We start from the raw sequence: 20,864 nt of genomic DNA on the forward strand, positions 1-20,864 counted from the left end.
CTGGTGCAGTAGATTCACTGATCCATAGTCGATGTGGGAGTGTTTGCAAATTCAGGCATGTTTCCACGCATGAATGTGAAGCATCTTAAGACCTCAGTGCTAAATCAGTGCCAACCGACAGAGGGTACAGTACATACAGTATGCCATCTGTCTGCCCATACCAAATGTTCCTCCTCACCCCATTTTCTTAGCATTTATTGCCATACCTTTACTGTGGCTCCTGTTTAGAATGACTGCTTGGCATTTCATCATATTAATTACCTATTTACTTCTTGTTTTTGAAATTTTAGTTGCAGCCCTCCCATATATGCAACAAGTGTAGTACATTATTTTGTTGGAATGAAATTGTGATATGCAAAGAAAAGGAAAGTAAAATGTCTATAGTATGTACAAGCTGGAAGTAGACGCTGAAACGTTGTTGTTCACTAGTTTACTCCAATTAAGGGAGGGGTGGTAGGGTTAGAAAGTAATAAAGAAAAATATATATCTAACAAAAATATATTTAAAAAATGATGTGTTTACATGTGGTGTATTTTGTGCTGTTGTTTGTTTAGTGTGATATGTTGAATGTGTTTACAATAGTGTTTTGTGTTATTTGGCTAGTGTGATATGTTGTATGTGTTTACAATAGTGTTTTGTGTTATTTGGCTAGTGTGATATGTTGTATGTGTTTACAATAGTGTTTTGTATTATTTGGGTAGTGTGATATGCTGTATGTGTTTACAATAGTGTTTTGTGTTATTTGGTTAGTGTGATATGTTGTATGTGTTTACAATAGTGTTTTGTGTTATTTGGCTAGTGTGATATGTTGTATGTGTTTACAATAGTGTTTTGTGTTATTTGGGTAGTGTGATATGCTGTATGTGTTTACAATAGTGTTTTGTGTTATTTGGTTAGTGTGATATGCTGTATGTGTTTACAATAGTGTTTTGTGTGTTGTTTGGTTAGTGTGATATGTTGTATGTGTTTACAATAGTGTTTTGTGTTATTTGGTTAGGGTGATATGCTGTATGTGTTTACAATAGTGTTTTGTGTGTTGTTTGGTTAGTGTGATATGTTGTATGTGTTTACAATAGTGTTTTGTGTTATTTGGTTAGGGTGATATGTTGTATGTGTTTACAATAGTGTTTTGTGTTATTTGGGTAGTGTGATATGTTGTATGTGTTTACAATAGTGTTTTGTCTTATTTGGTTAGTGTGATATGCTGTATGTGTTTACAATAGTGTTTTGTGTGTTGTTTGGTTAGTGTGATATGTTGTATGTGTTTACAATAGTGTTTTGTGTTATTTGGTTAGGGTGATATGTTGTATGTGTTATTTGGTTAGTGTGATATGTTGTATGTGTTTACAATAGTGCTTTGTGTTATTTGTCTAGTGTGATATGTTGTATGTGTTTACAATAGTGCTTTGTGTTATTTGTCTAGTGTGATATGTTGTATGTGTTTACAATAGTGTTTTGTGTTATTTGGTTAGTGTGATATGTTGTATGTGTTTACAATAGTGTTTTGTGTTATTTGGTTAGTGTGATATGTTGTATGTGTTTACAATAGTGTTTTGTGTTATTTGGTTAGGGTGATATGTTGTATGTGTTTTACAATAGTGTTTTGTGTTATTTGGTTAGTGTGATATGTTGTATGTGTTGTAAAGAAATTATTAATAGAGAAAACAAGACAAAAAACAATGACTGCAAGACATATAGTAAAATATGCTATATCGTAATACATCTAGTAATGAATCTAGTAATAAATACTATATAGTAATACATCTAGTAATGAATCTAGTAATAAATACTATATAGTAATCAATATCTTGTTTTTAAATATCAAGTGGCCTTTATCAGGAATAAGTCAGATTTGATGCATTCCATAAATGTACACAGGTTGTCTATAATTCACTGTAATATCAACACACACTACTAAATCACTTCCGGCTGTTTACAAATGTCTATGTTTTAATGTCTGTGTGACTGGCCTCCAGAGTGGTCTTTCACTGGCCCTGCACAGTGGTGAGGATGAAGGGCATCTAATGATGTATTCTGTGTTGGTTATCCTGTCTGATGTTGTGTTCTGTGTTGGTTATCCTGTCTGATGGTGTATTCTGTGTTGGTCATCCTGTCTGATGGTGTATTCTGTGTTGGTCATCCTGTCTGATGATATATTCTGTGTTGGTCATCCTGTCTGATGGTGTGTTCTGTGTTGGTCATCCTGTCTGATGTTGTATTCTGTGTTGGTCATCCTGTCTGATGATGTATTCTGTGTTGGTCATCCTGTCTGATGATGTGTTCTGTGTTGGTCATCCTGTCTGATGTATTCTGTGTTGGTCCTCCTGTCTGATGATGTATGCTGTGTCCTCCTACCCTCACTGATTTATGACCAGAGCATAAAGAGTCTCATTTTTTGTCTCTCTAACTCTCCCTCCAGAGCCCAGCACATTCCAGAGCTACTACTCCAGGACACTACAGGCCCTGAGGAGGCCTCACTGCTCTCCCCCAGAACAGAAGGAGCCAGAGGAGCCTGAAGAAAAGAAGGCCCCGTCCTCGACAAAGATCCTCTCCAGAAAAACATGAAGATGGGCATGGAGCAAAGACGGAGTCAGCGTGTACAGGTTTGACACACACACACCAACAGTTCTTCAACTTGTGTGTGTGTGTCAAACCTGTACATGCTGACTCCGTCTTTGCACCATGCCCATCTTCATGTTTTTCTGGAGAGGATCTTTGTCGAGGTGTGTGTGTGTGTCTGTGTCTGTGTCTGTGTCTGTGTTTGTGTGCCTGTGTCTGTCTGTGTACCATGACATTAGGTTTTATGCCCTTTGACATGGACAATGAATGGCGTACATCATTTAGTAGTACATTTTTGTATTTTTTATTTTCATAAAAACAATTAGAGAGAGAGAAATGTCAAAGGGGATCCCAGCCAGGACGTTGGATTGTTGTCCTCCTGGTGTTTGATCGGTAGCCATTTTGATTACTATTCTTTTTTGGTACATTATACACAGGAAGCACTGCATGATGGGACGGTAATGTCATTCAATTCACATCAACGTCTTATTCCTGCAGGCCACTACAAACCTTTTGAATCTGCTGTACTATATTTCAGAGGCCACTTTGTTTACAAAACAATCAAAACATACAGTGGCTTATAAACTTTGGCCGAACCGTATTCCATTCGTGGTCAGATTGGCATTTTCAATCGTAGGGTGAGGTGTGATGATCAATATTCAGAATACTGTGACAAGTTAAGTATTACCTGAAATAAATTCCCAAGGAAGACCTTGACACTAATAGAAAATACTATAGAGGAGTGATATACTTCAGAGCTAAGAAACACTGTGGACTACAATGACATACAGTGGACATAACCTGGACTAAATTGTTCTCTGGAAACCGGCAAACACTGCCTACCACAGTTGTCAGTACAAATGACTACACATCACCAGTATCACTGCAGAAACAGTTCATCCTTAATAATGCACTAATGAAAAACATCAATATTCCTGTACGTTTCTTCTAAATAACAGATAAAGATTGCATCAGTAATGATGTCAGTATTTTAACAATTGCACGTAAAAAAAAAAAACAATACCGAAATACAATTCAAGATATTTAGAAAACATTTTTTTGTTTGTTCTTTTAAGTGGTTATATCTTCAATAAAAAAAGAAGATTGAAACATCACAAAAAAAAAAACTCCTGACTTGTAACATGTTTAAATTGTACAGATCAACACCCTAACAACAGAGTTATCTCAGCTTGAATGGAGAACGGTTAACGTTCACTTACTTGCACCGTCTAAATCACAAGGTTTGCCATGGTAACAAAGCACATGAACATTTAGTTTCAGAACACTAGTTTTCTCTCAACCAAGTAAAATGTAAGCATGTTGTATCTTGTAGTTACAGGGATAAAGATTTGACAATCGCAAATGGGAATTTCAAGTCACACATGGGAATTTGGGATGAACTGTGGAAGATCATACACTATACAATAAGAAGCATTTATTCATCCCAACAATACTTCGGACATACAAGCCCCTCTGTGCAACAAACCATCCTCATGTTTAATAGTCAAATTTGACCTTATTTTTCATCTCACAAAGACATTATTCAAGACATTTTAAATTAAATGTAGACCGTCTATAAAAATGCTGCATTTGAAAAACTAAAACGATACTAATTATAAACCATGGAATCACACAATGGCCATGTATTAAGATTAAATATTTTGGTTAGTCTAACTGTATAATTTTATTGGCACCATTCACTTGCCAGGGTAAAATAAATAAAAAATAAATAAACTAAAATTGTAAGGACTAATGGTGTAAGGACTAATGGTGTAAGGACTCAAAGTTTAAGGACTAAAAATGTAAAGGATTCCTCCTAAAAGGACTCAAATTTAAAAACCCAACCGCCACGGGTTTGTTTACAGTTACATGGACACGTGGTTATCTCAGCTAAAATACCTGTGCATGTTCAGTAAGTGTACCTGCGTAGGCATGAGGTAGTTCCTCTTTTAGGGAATTAGGATTTTACATCATTATTACCGTTTCAATTCAAATATTAACATTTTAGTTGGAATGTAACTTATGAAATTGTAGAATCAGAATGATCATACCTATTTCAACTCAAACTACTAGCAAGAGAAAAGTTTTTTAAACCCTAACAGTTTGAAATGGGCAGAGGGGTAACGTAAACCCTTTGTCGAAGAAGCCAACACATACATGTTCTGTTGCACAATAGAATGTTGTTTTGCCTTTCCATTCCTCCTCTTCATATGCTCTCCATTCAGAGCCAGGAGGAGCAGACTTGTTTGCAATTAGCAACAGCACATTGCACCACTTGTATATATCTGTGATGTTGTAAGGCGTTTCATGTTGTGCTATGAGGTGTAATCAAAACTGCATCTTTGATTTAAAACATTTTTTTTTAAACGGATTCTCTTCTCGCTTACAAGAACTTCCCCCTCCGACAACCAGACCAGAATCATAACAGAACACTCTAAAACAAGCTTCATGATTTATTTCCTTCATGTTTTAGAATAGTGCAATGTTTCAAGTTCACCAGCAATCACTGGTTATAATATATATATATTTTTTAAATAACAATAAATCGCAACAAAAACATTCCTATGAAAATTAGAAAAACAAAAGTAAATCCACACACGAAACACAAAACAGAGGTTCTGACACAGACGTCTTGATCAGTTAGTTGTAGAAAGAGACATTGATGCATTAGTTTGTTAGGAGCCGTGTTATTACTGCGCTGAATGAGGGCAGCTGGCAGGTTATGGGTTCTCTTGGCCTGTGTGTGTGTGTGTGTGTGTGTGTGTGTGTGTGTGTGTGTGTGTGTGTGTGTGTGTGTGTGTGTGTGTGTGTGTGTGTGTGTGTGTGTGTGTGTGTGTGTGTGTGTGTGTGTGTGTGTGTGTGTGTGTGTGTGTGTGTGTGTGTGTGTGTGGACCAGGGCGTAATCCTTATGTGTAGGAATTGAGGCATTCCTTTGAACGAGACGTGATGTCGTGCAGCTCCTGTTCTTCCTTCAGTTTGATGTCTTGGTAGGCATGCATGCGACTGGCATCCTTTAGGTAAGCCCAGTTTGCTGAGAGAATCATGAGGAAGTGGATCTGGAAGAGAGGGCCGAGGTGGATGGCCAGTGAGCATGGTAAGATGCAAAGCAGGCTACATGAGGCAGAGCTAGGTCATACGCACGCACGCACGCACGCACACACAAACACACACACACACACACACACACACACACACACACACACACACACACACACACACACACACACACACACACACACACACACACACACACACACACACACACACACACACACAGAGAGAGAGAGAAAACACAATGTTAAGCAGACAACAGACCAACAGACACACCCGCAAAGTAATGTCATTATCCTCAACACTACTAACATGATTATTGAAGAATATTACAGAGACATTTAAAAAGGGGAGAGGAAGGGTAGTGGGGTTTTAGGTTTTGCATGCAAGCTTGATGATGAATGTGGTTAGTAGAGGTTAGAGGGGCATTAGATTGTGATATGAGATGGAACAGGCACTATCTTCTTGTTTTCTGTCACCGGTACTGTTCTCAGTGTCTCTTTTTCATTTGAGAAGAAATATAAAACCACTGGGGATATTTTGTACACAAAGATTGTTTATTTTGTATAGAAAGAGAAAAATAATAACTACAGTCTTCAAAAATCTTCGGAAATAATTAAATATTTATGGAAATATGGAATATAAGTAATCATAAACAGATTAAGGAATCCAAATGAAATAAAGTAAGCATGCAGGCTCAGTGTTAAAAGAACAACAACAACAACAACAACAGTGGCTCTTTAAACAATGTAATGTTTCTGAATGAGTCAAAGAGGAGGAAGAAACCAATCAAAACTATCAGCTGAAGCTATGAAGGCATCAGGTCCCATAGCAATTACATTACTCCTCTAAAACAAGAAAACTTCCTTTATAAAATATATGAAGTCATAAACTGAGGCTATATACCTTGATGGAAAATATACCCCTGGTACTGGGATTACCCTTCACAATACTAGTTAAATGTGCAGTTATTTGTTTTGAAATGCTGTTCATCTTGTCTGCGTCATCTTACATGTGAAGACTATTTGTATCTATATACGACTGAGGAACTAGTTTGTAATAGAAGCTTGTAATACTGACAATTCAAATTCACTGTGTAACACTTTGTGTCTTGCACCAAGAAAATACAAGTAGTACACATGATCAATCCTAAAACATGAATGGGGGAAAAGGCACTTTTCCAAGCCTGGCTGGTCTTCTGACAAATTGAACATTAGCAAAAAAACAAATACATTTCCCCCCCAAATTGAAGCACGATGGTCATGGCAACTGATGGAGAACTCCTTCATAATACAGTATTGTTCTCAGATTGTGTTTTTTGTCTTCCTCTTCCACGCCTACTGTTTATTAGCCAGAGTGCTATTCATTTAAGGGAGTTATTACTGATTTATTGTCCTAATCGGATCTTAACAAGATATGGAGAAAAGCATAACCCTCTCAACCCTACACCACCCCATTCTTAAGACAATTCCCTTCAGGTACAGTTGGTCCTTCAGGCAGACCTATCTCTGGATAGCACATGCTAAAAGATGCATACAATCAGCTATTTACACTTTAGGTGAAGGCTAATGGAGATATGTTGCTGTCTATTTTTAGTCCATGTAGTAAGTGGCTGCTGTCTACTCAGAGCCGTGTCATAGACTGTGTCTCTGAACACCAGTTAAAACTTAGTGCAGCAGTCTTCTCGACTCTTAAACTTCAAAACGGCAAAGTTATAAGTGGAAGCCATCATGTAGATCAGCTGGTGGAAGAGAACAGAATACAGGCGGTAAGAGAACTCCCCAAGGACATGCATGTGCATGGCTGCCATATTGGCAACAACTGATGTTTCAACTTTTTACTTGTAAAAAATAACAACAACACAAGTATTAGTAAAATATTCATGTTTGTCACCTATATATATATATATATATATATATATATATATATATATATATATATATATATATATGAGTTCAATGGAACCCTATGAAACACTATTTGGAAGCAATCAGAGAGGAAAACCCGACTGCATGGCCTTGACAGAGCATTTCCCTCTTCTATCATACTAGTTGTTTTCAAAACACCCAAGACGGGACTTTATACTCTTCGGAAATGGGGCGCCCTTAGTTCAAAGAACTCTGATGTAGTCTACACATGTTTATATCCTTACAGATATTCTCCTTTATACTGTATAAACATAGCCATGTGTCCCGATAAAGGACAAACGTCCACCCTGTTTCTACTTTCCTAAAATAAGTCTGGGGCTCGGGGCATCCTAAGCAGATGGTTTACAGAGAATGGGATTGGAGTTGTGGAAACGTCTACGGGTATTCTGCCTGACAGTCAGAGGTTACATAAACCATATGGGAAATGAGGAGGGGAGCACTGGATTCATGATCTACAGTCCGATACAAACTGCAGAGAGGGAGGAGAGAGAGAGAGAGAGAGAGAGAGAGAGAGAGAGAGAGAGAGAGAGAGAGAGAGAGAGAGAGAGAGAGAGAGAGAGAGAGAGAGAGAGAGAGAGAGAGAGAGAGAGAGAGAGAGAGAGAGAGAGAGAGAGAGAGACAGAGACAGAGAGAGACAGAGACAGAGACAGAGACAGAGACAGAGACAGAGAGATATGAACGAACTTACCAGAGCAATGACGGTGGCCCCGGCTCCAGCGCATGCTATGATGTACAGGTGATAGGACAGGTAGAACTGAAAAAGACATTCATGTGATTGAACACAGTACAGTAACTCATTGTGAATTCTGTGGCCCTTGCGCTGTTATTGTGAGCATGCGTCTCCAAAGTAATGGCACCCACATAATAGACAGTACAGTGTATCACTGGTCAAAATAATGACTGAGGATGGGAGGAGAGACGCCTTACCTCACTGGTATTACAGATGTCTCCAAGTGTGGACCCACAAACCTTGCCTGGCGATGCGTTCCAGGGGATGATACCTGCAGAGAGTCGTTCAATTCAAAGGTTAATATTGACACGGCAAATTCCTCACATCATGTCATTCATAGAATTCATATAGATACACGGCTAATTCCTCACATCATGTCATTCATAGAATTCATATAGATACACGGCAAATTCCTCCCATCATGTCATTCATAGAATTCATATAGATACACGGCTAATTCCTCCCATCATGTCATTCATAGAATTCATATAGATACACAGTAAATTCCTCACATCATGTCATTCATAGAATTCATATAGATACACAGCTAATTCCTCACATCATGTCATTCATAGAATTCATATAGATACACGGCAAATTCCTCACATCATGTCATTCATAGAATTCATATAGATACACGGCAAATTCCTCACATCATGTCATTCATAGAATTCATATAGATACACAGTAAATTCCTCACATCATGTCATTCATAGAATTCATATAGATACACAGCTAATTCCTCCCATCATGTCATTCATAGAATTCATATAGATACACGGCAAATTCCTCACATCATGTCATTCATGTCATTCATATAGATACACGGTAAAGGAACCATCCTTATTTGGCCATAGTCACATATCACATTTGAATTTACGATATGGTTATAACTTAGATGAAATCTCCATTAAAATGTCATGCTTGTAGAGTGGAGTGTATCAAACCTGTACAAGGTGACACACTGGTCATTTAGGCTGTTCTAATGTCTTATTTCTGTTATAAAACCTGAGAGGAGATGGAGGATATCGAGCCAGAGAAAAGATGCCACAAGTGGTATTTGGTATTTTATTAGGATCTCCATTAGCTGTTGCGAAAGCCGCACCTAATCTTCCTGGCTTCCACACAAAACATGAAACATGACATAACACAGAACATTAATGAACACAAACAGCTCAAAGGCAGAACTACATACAGTTGAAGTCGGAAGTTTACATACACTTAGGTTGGAGTCATTAAAACTAGTTCTTCAACAACTCCACAAATGTCTTGTTAACAAACAATAGTTTTGGCAAGTCGGTTAGGACATCTCCTTTGTGCATGACACAAGTCATTTTTCCAACAATTGTTTACATACAGATTATTTCACTTATTATTCACTGTATCACAATTCCAGTGGGTCAGAAGTTTACATACACTAAGTTGACTGTGACTTTAAACAGCTTGGAAAATTCCAGAAAATTATGTCATGGCTTGAGAAGTTCTGACATAATTTGAGTCAATTGGAGGTGTACCTGTGGATGTATTTCAAGGCCTACCTTCAAACTCAGTGCCTCTTTGCTTGACATAATGGGAAAATCAAAAGAAATCAGCTAAGACCTTAGACCTTAAAAGTCTGGTTCATCCTTGGGAGCAATTTCCAAACGCCTGAAGGCACCACATTCATCTGTACAAACAATAGTACACAAGTATAAACATCATGGGACCATGCAGCCGTCATACCGCTCAGGAAGGAGACGCGTTCTGTCTCCTAGAGATGAACGTACTTTGGTGTGAAACATGCAAATGAATCCCAGAACAACAGCAAATGACCTTGTGAAGATGCTGGAGGAAACAGGTACAAAAGTATCTATATCCACAGTAAAACAAGTCCTATATCGACATAACCTGAAAGGCCGCTCAGCAAGGAAGAAGCCACTGCTCCAAAATCGCCATAAAAAAGACAGACTATAGTTTGCAACTGCACATGGGGACAAAGGTCATACTTTTTTGAGAAATGTCCTCTGGTCTCATGAAACAAAAAATAGAACTGTTTGGCCATAATGACCATCGTTATGTTTGGAGGTAAAAGGTTGGATCCTTGCAAACCGAAGAACACCATCCCAACCGTGAAGCTCGGGGGTGGCAGCATCATGTTGTGAGGGTGCTCTGCTGCAGGAGGGACTGATGCACTTCACAAAATAGATGGCATCATGAGATAGGACAATTATGTGAATATAATGAAGCAACATCTCAAGACATCAGTCAGGAAGTTAAAGCTTGATTGCAAATGGGTCTTCCAAATGGACAATGACCCCAAGTATACTTCCAAAGTTGGTGCAAAATGGCTTAAGGACAACAAAGTCAAGATATTGGAGTGGCCATCACAAACCATGACCTCAATCCTATAGAAAATTTGTGGGCAGAACTGAAAAAGTGTGTGCGAGCAAAGAGGCCTACAAACCTGACTCAGTTACACCAGCTCTGTCAGGAAAAATGGGTCAAAATTCACCCAACATATTGTGGGAAGCTTGTGGAAGGCTACCCCAAATGTTTGACCCAAGTTAAACAATTTAAAGGAATGCTACCAAATAATAATTGAGTGTATGTAAACTTCTGCCCCACTGGGAATGTAATGAAATAAATAAAAGCTGAAATAAATCATTCTCACTAGTATTATTCTGACATTTCACATTCTTAAAAGAAAGTGGTGATCCTGACTGACCTAAGACAGGGAATGTTTACTAGGATGAAATGTCAGGAATTGTGAAAAACTGAGTTTAAATGTATTTGGCTAAGGTGTATGTAAACTTCCGAGTTCAACTGTACATTTAAAAATGGCACATGTAGCCTACATATCAATGCATACACACAAACTATCTAGGTCAAATAGGGGAGAGGCGTGGCGCCGTGAGGTGTTGCTTTATGTCTAATGGCTCTATATAATACTGTACGCTTTCTTGAATTTGTTCTGGATTTTGGGACTGTGAAAATACCCCTGGTGGCATGTCTGGTGGGGTAAGTGTGTGTGTCAGAGCTGTGTGTAGGTTGACTATGCAAACTATTTTGAATTTTCAACACATTCATGTTTGTTATAAAAAGAAGAAGTGATGCAGTTAGTCTCTCCTCAGCTCTTAGCCAGGATAAACTGGCATGGGTAGTTTGGTATACTAATACTTACCACACTAACGTGTTGGCTCTCAGCCACTAAAACCTCTCCTTATCTTTATACACACCAGTGGAGGCTTCTGAGGGAAGAACGACTCATAATGATGGCTGGAACGGAGCAAATAGATTGGCATCAAACCTCGTGTTTGATGTATTTGATACCATTCCACATATTCCCCTTCAGCCATTAACACTAGCTAATCCTCCCCAATTAAGGTGCCACCAACCTCCTGTGATACACACCAATAGAAATCAGTGACCCACAGCCTCAACAGGCAACTGTACACACAAAATATTGGAAACACCTGCTCTGTGTTATGGGTAGAAGGGACCCTGGATGGATTTGGTCATATTCATTAGGGCACAGCGTAGAGATAATGTTGCAACAGGAAGACAAAACAAGCCTTTCTTATTGGAAAAGTTCAGGTAATCCCTCTCAGTTTCAGTGTTTTCTTTCACATGGTGCCTAATGAAGATGACCCTGGCTGTAACTCGGGTTTTCCCTTACCGTACTGACGAACGTCGACGCAGATGGTGTCCACGTTGGTGAGGTTAGCCACAGGTGACCTCATGGCGTTGCAGGTGGACCAGATGTTGTAGAAGAGGAAGACGGGCACGGCGGAGAAACCAAACACACCCAGCCAGGCGATACCCAGGATGTAGGTCAGGAACACAAACTGAGAAAACACACGTACATAACCAGCATCACATTGGCATTAGGAAGATGTGGATCATAACTAGTATTTTCATAGCTGTTGTTTGTGTCTATTTGACTGGTAGGCGTAAAAGAGAGGACATGCTTTCGTGCCCGTTTGCGAAGAGCATTTGCTCAGACGTCGTCATTATGTCATCAGCTTGTTTGATTACATTAAAACAGAACTCAGGTGTCCACGTGGTTCGGGTTGAGTACATAAAAACAGAGACTAGCTTGTTGCACAAAATTTGGTCTGATCAAGAGTGCAGTGAGTTTCGTTGTTTGGTGTAAGTTCAGTGCACGGTTAACACAGTCCAGTGGTTGACGATAGTGACGTACCATGCCACTAATACAGCGTCCGCAGATGGTGGTCTTGAACTCGCTGTGCAGCTCCTTCACAGCGCTGGTGGTGTAGAAGCCCTCGGCCAGCAGGATGATTCCGTAGAGGAAGAAGAAGGAGGCGATGCCATAGATGACGTACTGCATCAGCTGTATTCTGTATAGGAGAAAATCCCACATAAACCCGCTCTGTGTTCTGTCCATTAGGGATAATCCAATATGACTATGTTATGTTCAGCCTCCAACATGAGGCTTGAGGAGAAACAGTAAACGTGACAGGTTGTATTAGACTAGCTTATACGTTTAGATTTAGCTCGGGTTATAAAACTGCCACCTATACCATTCATTCTGTCATTGAGTAAAAAACAAACATGTAAACCATAAACAAATTTGGTGGATGAAATGTAAACAGAGGATGTATGTCTCTGAGAAACCGATCGACCCTTCAATTGAAAAAAGGTCAAAGGAAACGCAGCTAATATCAAGTCTTTCCAGCTACAGTTTGAAGTGATTGTGTTACTGAAGCTGTGTTGTTGGCAAGCTCCTCTGAACAACAGCGTCCTGACGAGAAAGCACATTTTCTATGCCAAGTTTAATCACACCTCATTAGCTCATTGTTATGGATGTATCCAAATAAATGTCACTAGAAAACAGCTTAAACAAATGCAGCTACTTTGTTGTTATTCTGGCTGCACTTTTTGAAGTGACTGGAAGTTAGCCGTAGTTGGCTAGCTAGCAAGCAAGGGATAAGAACGTTGACAGCTAGTATGGCAATGGAACATTTAGAACAAACGACTGGGTCGCGTCCATAGATACAGAATAAAAAGACTGTATGGCTGGGTCGCATCCATAGATATAGAACAAAAAGACTGAACGCCTGGGTCGCATCCATAGATATAGAACAAAAAGACTGAACGCCTGGGTCGCATCCATAGATATAGAACAAAAAGACTGAACGACTTGGTCACGTCCATAGATATAGAACAAAAAGACTGTATGGCTGGGTCGCATCCATAGATATAGAACAAAAAGACTGTATGCCTGGGTCGCATCCATAGATATAGAACAAAAAGACTGAACGACTGGGTCGCATCCATAGATATAGAACAAAAAGACTGAACGCCTGGGTCGCGTCCATAGATATAGAACAAAAAGACTGAACGCCTGGGTCGCGTCCATAGATATAGAACAAAAAGACTGTATGGATGGGTCGCGTCCATAGATATAGAACAAAAAGACTGAACGCCTGGGTCGCGTCCATAGATATAGAACAAAAAGACTGAACGACTGGGTCGCATCCATAGATATAGAACAAAAAGACTGAACGACTGGGTCGCATCCATAGATACAGAACAAAAAGACTGAACGCCTGGGTCGCGTCCATAGATATAGAACAAAAAGACTGAACGACTGGGTCGCATCCATAGATATAGAACAAAAAGACTGAACGACTGGGTCGCATCCATAGATATAGAACAAAAAGACTGTATGGATGGGTCGCATCCATAGATATAGAACAAAAAGACTGTATGCCTGGGTCGCATCCATAGATATAGAACAAAAAGACTGTATGGATGGGTCGCATCCATAGATATAGAACAAAAAGACTGTATGCCTGGGTCGCATCCATAGATATAGAACAAAAAGACTGTATGCCTGGGTCGCATCCATAGATATAGAACAAAAAGACTGAACGACTAGGTCGCATCCATAGATATAGAACAAAAAGACTGTATGCCTGGGTCGCATCCATAGATATAGAACAAAAAGACTGTATGGATGGGTCGCATCCATAGATATAGAACAAAAAGACTGAACGCCTGGGTCGCGTCCATAGATATAGAACAAAAAGACTGAACGCCTGGGTCGCATCCATAGATATAGAACAAAAAGACTGAACGCCTGGGTCGCGTCCATAGATATAGAACAAAAAGACTGAACGCCTGGGTCACGTCCATAGATATAGAACAAAAAGACTGTATGGATGGGTCGCATCCATAGATATAGAACAAAAAGACTGAACGCCTGGGTCACGTCCATAGATATAGAACAAAAAGACTGTATGGATGGGTCGCATCCATAGATATAGAACAAAAAGACTGTATGCCTGGGTCGCGTCCATAGATACAGAACAAAAAGACTGAACGCCTGGGTCGCGTCCATAGATACAGAACAAAAAGACTGAACGCCTGGGTCGCGTCCATAGATACAGAACAAAAAGACTGAACGACTGGGTCGCGTCCATAGATACAGAACAAAAAGACTGAACGCCTGGGTCGCGTCCATAGATATAGAACAAAAAGACTTGAATGACTTTAACAAGCCTAGATTTGTGTCGGGACTATATCTTGTAGAAGGATGAAGTAGTATGAATAAATTAATTAAAATAATGTTTTGAAAATATGTCAATCATTATTTGAATATGTTGGTAACCCGTTGTATGAAAGTGATAATGCCCTCGAAGACGGTGTTTGGAGGACATATTGGCACGGTTTGAGATGAAACGGAGTTCCATGCAATAATGGCGCTATATAATACTGTACGCTTTCTTGAATTTGTTCTGGATTTGGAGACTGTGAAAGGTCCCCTGGGGACATGTCTGATGGGGTAAGTGTGTTCTGGACCTGGGGACTGTGAAAGGTCCCCTGGTGGCATGTCTGGTGGGGTAAGTGTGTGTGTCAGAGCTGTGTGTAGGTTGACTATGCAAACAATTTGGAATTTTCAACACATTCATGTTTGTTATAAAAAGAAGAAGTGATGCAGTTAGTCTCTCCTCAGCTCTTAGCCAGGATAAACTGGCATGGGTAGTTTGGTATACTAATACTTACCACACTAACGTGTTGGCTCTCAGCCACTAAAACCTCTCCTTATCTTTATACACACCAGTGGAGGCTTCTGAGGGAAGAACGACTCATAATGATGGCTGGAACGGAGCAAATAGATTGGCATGAAACCTTCGTCTCGGGCCTAACAATACCCGTGCCAAGATATCTTCCAAACACCGGCTTCTCTGGCATTATCACTTAAGTACACGTGACATTAAAACTTGAAACTTGAAATTAAAATGGGCACTCACAGAGACTCCCCTTTAAAACCTCATAACAAAACACTTGTCCTGTTCTTCCTCTCCTATATGTTTCTCCTCTCTTGCTATAGACTAATGGATCTAAAAGAGGTCTCATCTGGGGTAAGGTGCAAGCAGAGGTTTTTATTTGATAAAAAAATAGCTGTTGTGATGAGCTCATTGAAGAAAGGATATCTATATAAAAGTACCTGTAATTCATTGATAGGGCTTATCTATGCTAGGAGGTCCAGCTCACTAAGACTAAAAGGGTTGTGCTGATTTAAAGAAGCAATAAAACTGGCCTTCTTTAGACACGTTGAGTTTCTGGAGCATCAGCATGTGTTTTCGATTACAGGCTCAAAATGGCCAGAAACAAAGGACTTTCTTCTGAAACTCATCAGTCTATTCTTGTTCTGAGAAATGAAGGCTATTCCATGTGAGAAATTGCCAAGAAACTGAAGATCTTGCACAACGCTGTGTACTACTCCCTTCACAGAACAGTGCAAACTGGCACTAACCAAAATAGAAAGAGGAGTGGGAGGCCTCGGTGCACAACTGAGCAAGAGGACAATTACACTGGAGAGTCTAGTTTGAGAATCAGGTGCTTCACAAGTTCTCAACTGGCAGCTTCATTAAATAGTAATCTTCACTCTTGATGTTGAGACTGGTGTTTTGCGGGTACTATTTAATGAAGCTGCCAGATGAGGACTTGTGAGGCGTCTCAGTTGTGCACCGGGGCCTCCCACTCCTCTTTCTATTCTGGTTGGAGGCAGTTTGCGCTGTAGCTTTGATGGGAGTAGTACAAAGCGTTTTACGAGATTTCTCGCCTTCATTTCTCAAAACAAGAATATGAGTTTCAGAAGAAAATTATTTGTTTCTGGCCATTTTGAGCCTGTAATCGAACCCACAAATGCTTAATGCTCCAGATTCTCAACTAGTCTAAAAAAGGCCAGTATTATTGCGTCTTTAATCAGAACAACAGTTTTAATCTGTGCTAACATAATTGCAAAAGGGTTTTCTAATGATCAATTTGCCTTTTAAAATGATAAAGTTGGATAACACAACGTGCCATTGGAACACAGGAGTGATGGTTGCTGATAATGGGCCTCTGTACGCCTGTGTAGATATTCCATTTTAAAAAGCATCTGTTTCCAGCTACAATAGTCATTTACAACATTAACAACGTCTACACTGTGTTTCTGATGTTATTATAATGGACGTATTTTTTTAAATTTTCTTTCAAAAACAACAACATTTCTAAGTGACCCCAATCTTTTTAATGGTATTGTATAACTGGTAGAATAGTTTATTTTTTCAAGATATCGTTGTAGACATACAGCCACTACTACTGCCTGGATTGACATGTACGGGTTTGGGGGACCAGTTGTATCTCAATAATGCTCTACTCTGACCATTCAGTAGGATACTTACGGTTAGCCAGGCCTTAATTATAGCTCATAGGATATAACTAGGGAACATTGCTTTTCTTGGACAGGCTAGGGTCAAGGACTCCTAGCCTTACTCATGGGGTCAGGGTTCGGTCACTCACACGTCGGTCAGCATGGCGTGGTCAGAGGTGACTTTGGAGAAGTGGTTCTCCAGGATGGTAAGGGTGCCGGTGAGGGCCACATGGCCGCAGCCACAGAACAGGGCCACGCCGGAGAAACATAGGATGGTGGCCACCAGCGATGCATACGGCACCCCGCCCAGACACTTGATGCAGCACTCGAAGCAACCTCCATGGAAACACAGAGAGAGAAATAGGGAGAACAGTCAACTTGTTGATTGAATCTTTCATCACAGAATAGTCAAAGCAGTAATTGTTGTCTTTTGAGAGAGACAATCCATTTTTATTTATTCTTCTGTGCGCTTTTCACTGTAGGCTGCAGAGTAACAGTATCACTTCTGGTGTCCAAAAAGGCCATATTGGTCAACCTGATACTTCTTAAACCATTGCAAATTCCATATAAGGGGGTTGTGTTTCACTCCATCATACTCAGAAGAGCTGATGTATTGGTCCAGCACTTAAATCATATACATGGCCATCTTTACACTAGTCCATGGGCTGAGCTTAGGGACAACTTTTAAGTTCAACTCACTGAAACATTCAAATGAGCTGTTGCATAACCAATGACAGTACAGTCGAGGTAATTTAATTCTTCACTGTTCATCAGAACTCAGTAAGAACATGTACTGACTTTTTCAACCTCCTCTAAATGACTCTTCATCCCAGACTCCTCACCGACCAATACACTACAAAAACTATGTACACACACTACCAACACACATGTAGCGTGGACAGTGGAGTGGTATTTTAATGAGGAATGAGTGAATGATGATCAAATCTTGAACTTGTGGACTACTCATCATGATAGAATGAGACTTAACTTGCCATCCGGTATGAGCGTCTGTCTGTCTGTCTGTCTGTCTGTCTGTCTGTCTGTCTGTCTGTCTGTCTGTCTGTCTGTCTGTCTGTCTGTCTGTCTGTCTGTCTGTCTGTCTGTCTGTCTGTCTGTCTGTCTGTCTGTCTGTCTGTCTGTCTGTCTGTCTGTCTGTCTGTCTGTCTGTCTGTCTGTCTGTCTGTCTGTCTGTCTGTCTGTCTGTCTGTCTGTCTGTCTGTCTGTCTGTCTGTCTGTCTGTCTGTCTGTCTGTCTGTCTGTCTGTCTGTCTGTCTGTCTGTCTGTCTGTCTGTCGTTGAGGACTGGAACCTGTATCGTGGTAGATTGTATCGTGGTAGATTGTATCGCGGTAGATTTTATCGCGGTAGATTGTATCGCGGTAGACTGTATCGCGGTAGACTGTATCGCAGTAGACTGTATCGCGGTAGACTGTATCGTTGTAGACTGTATCGCGGTAGACTGTATCGTGGTAGACTGTATCGTTGTAGACTGTATAATTGTAGACTGTATCATTGTGGACTGTATCATTGTGGACTGTATCGTGGTAGACTGTATAATTGTAGACTGTATCGTGGTAGACTGTATCGTGGTAGACTGTATCGTGGTAGAATGTGTCATGGTAGACTGTGTCGTGGTAGACTGTATCATTGTAGACTGTATCGTGGTAGACTGTATCGTGGTAGACTGTATCGTGGTAGACTGTATCATTGTAGACTGTATCATGGTAGACTGTGTCGTGGTAGACTGTATAATTGTAGACTGTATCGTGGTAGACTGTATCGTGGTAGACTGTATCGTGGTAGACTGTATCATTGTGGACTGTATCGTGGTAGACTGTATAATTGTAGACTGTATCGTGGTAGACTGTATCGTGGTAGACTGTATCATTGTGGACTGTATCGTGGTAGACTGTATAATTGTAGACTGTATCGTGGTAGACTGTATCGTGGTAGAATGTGTCATGGTAGACTGTGTCGTGGTAGACTGTATCGTGGGAGATTGTATCGTTGTAGATTGTGTCGTGGTAGACTGTATCATGGTAGACTGTATCGTGGGAGATTGTATCGTTGTAGATTGTGTCGTGGTAGATTGTGTCGTGGTAGATTGTATGGTGGTAGACTGTGTGGTGGTAGACTGTGTGGTGCTAGACTGTAACGTGGTAGATTTTATCATGGTAGACTATCATTAAAGACTGTATTGTGGTAGACTGTATCGTGGTAGACTGTGTCGTAGTAGACTGTATTGTGGTAGACTGTGCCGTGGTGGAATGTATCGTGGTAGACTGTATCGTGGTAGACTGTATCGTGGTAGATTGTGTTGTGGAGGACTGTATCGTGGTAGACTGTATTGTGATAGACTGTATTGTGTTAGATTGTATCAGGGTAGATTGTATATCATGGTAGACTATATCGTGGTAGACTGTATTGTGGTAGAATGTACCGTGGTAGACTGTATCGTGGTAGACTGTATCGTGTTAGATTGTATCGTGGTATATTGTATCATGGTAGACTGCATCGTGGTAGATTGTATCATGGTAAACTGTATTGTGACTGTATCGTGGTAGACTGTATTGTGGTAGATTGTATCATGGTAGACTGTATCATGATAGACTACATCATGGTAGATTGTATTGTGGTAGACTGTATTGTGGTAGACTGTATCATGGTAGACTGTATCGTGGTAGACTGTATCGTGACTGTACCGTGGTAGGCTGTATCATGGTAGACTGTATCGTGGTAAACCTAATCATGGTAGACTGTATCGTGGTAGCTTTTACCATGGTAGACTGTATCGTGGTAGATTGTATCGTGGTAGCTTTTACCGTGGTAGACTGTACCGTGGTAGACTGTATCGTGGTAGACTGTATCGTGGTAAACCTAATCATGGTAGACTGTATCGTGGTAGCTTTTACCATGGTAGACTGTATCGTGGTAGATTGTATCGTGGTAGCTTTTACCGTGGTAGACTGTATCGTGGTAGACTGTACCGTGGTAGACTGTATCGTGGTAGACTGTGTTGTGGTAGATTGTATCGTGGTAGACTGTACCGTGGTAGACTGTATCATGGTAGACTGTATCATGGTAGACTGTGTCGTAGTAGACTGTACCGTGGTAGACTGTATTGTGGTAGACTGTATCATGGTAGACTGTACCGTGGTAGACTGTATTGTGGTAGACTGTACCGTGGTAGACTGTACGTGGTAGACTGTATCATGGTAGACTGTACCGTGGTAGAATGTACGTGGTAGACTGTATCATGGTAGACTGTATCGTGGTATACTGTATCATGGTAGACTGTATGTGTAGTACTGATGAACTAGTAGAGCAGTGCCTCTGGACAGACAGTATGTCAATGAGATCCATATATTTAGAAAGATGTGGTATTTCAAACAGCAGACTGTAGATGTGTAGTATGACCTGGTCCTGGTTGAGGAGGTGCGTATGTGACGGTCTTATTAATGTGTGTTCTGTAGAACTGTACGCATAGATTCATAGATTCACCTTGACTGTGTCCCAGACAACTGTTTCCTCCATTGGAGATGATCTGAATGGAGGCTTAGTAACTGTGTAGAGGACATGGCGCTAAATAAATTTACAGGCATGATTTCAGCATCACATTAAATGTCCATTGGTGCACGTTCTAGAATCTAGAGTCTATTCCAATGTAGAACTCTGACAGTGAGAGAGAGGGCATAATATGCCTATTGAAATCCAGACCTCTTGCATGAGGCAGGAATCCTGAAAGTTCGTTAGTGTTTATCCTCTTTCTCTGGCCTGACAAAGGACATTAAAACAGATATATTATCATCAGAGCAGGGCCATTCAACAGTTGTGTGTTGTCAGAAAGTTCATCCCGTAGCCTTTTGTGTCACAGAGGGATAAAAACATTTTTGTTCGAGGGCTGGTGAATAGCAGTTGCCATGGCAGCATGTTAACCACAACCCAGTGAGTGT

At 40.3% G+C, this 20,864-nt stretch overlaps 1 protein-coding gene across 2 annotated transcripts in view; it reads right to left on the reverse strand.

Moving 5' to 3' along the window:
• Nucleotides 1-5,450: 5,450 nt before the first annotated feature.
• The window catches only part of LOC135518960 (neuronal membrane glycoprotein M6-b), a 90,470-nt gene continuing 75,056 nt past the window's right edge, over nucleotides 5,451-20,864 (reverse strand). Inside the window, exons 2-7 of one of the 2 annotated variants that reach the window (XM_064943944.1) lie at nucleotides 17,062-17,248; nucleotides 12,449-12,605; nucleotides 11,924-12,092; nucleotides 8,466-8,539; nucleotides 8,227-8,292; nucleotides 5,451-5,615 (exon numbers count right to left, since the gene is read on the reverse strand). In XM_064943944.1, coding sequence (XP_064800016.1) covers nucleotides 5,466-5,615; nucleotides 8,227-8,292; nucleotides 8,466-8,539; nucleotides 11,924-12,092; nucleotides 12,449-12,605; nucleotides 17,062-17,248 — 803 coding nt within the window. In that variant the 3' untranslated portion in view covers nucleotides 5,451-5,465. Of the gene's footprint in view, nucleotides 5,616-6,146; nucleotides 7,352-8,226; nucleotides 8,293-8,465; nucleotides 8,540-11,923; nucleotides 12,093-12,448; nucleotides 12,606-17,061; nucleotides 17,249-20,864 lie in introns of those variants that run through there. The other variant, XM_064943943.1, reaches the window with a different exon arrangement.

The sequence above is a fragment of the Oncorhynchus masou genome, chromosome 29 (genome assembly GCF_036934945.1).
Source record: "Oncorhynchus masou masou isolate Uvic2021 chromosome 29, UVic_Omas_1.1, whole genome shotgun sequence".
Classification (NCBI taxonomy): domain Eukaryota; kingdom Metazoa; phylum Chordata; class Actinopteri; order Salmoniformes; family Salmonidae; genus Oncorhynchus; species Oncorhynchus masou.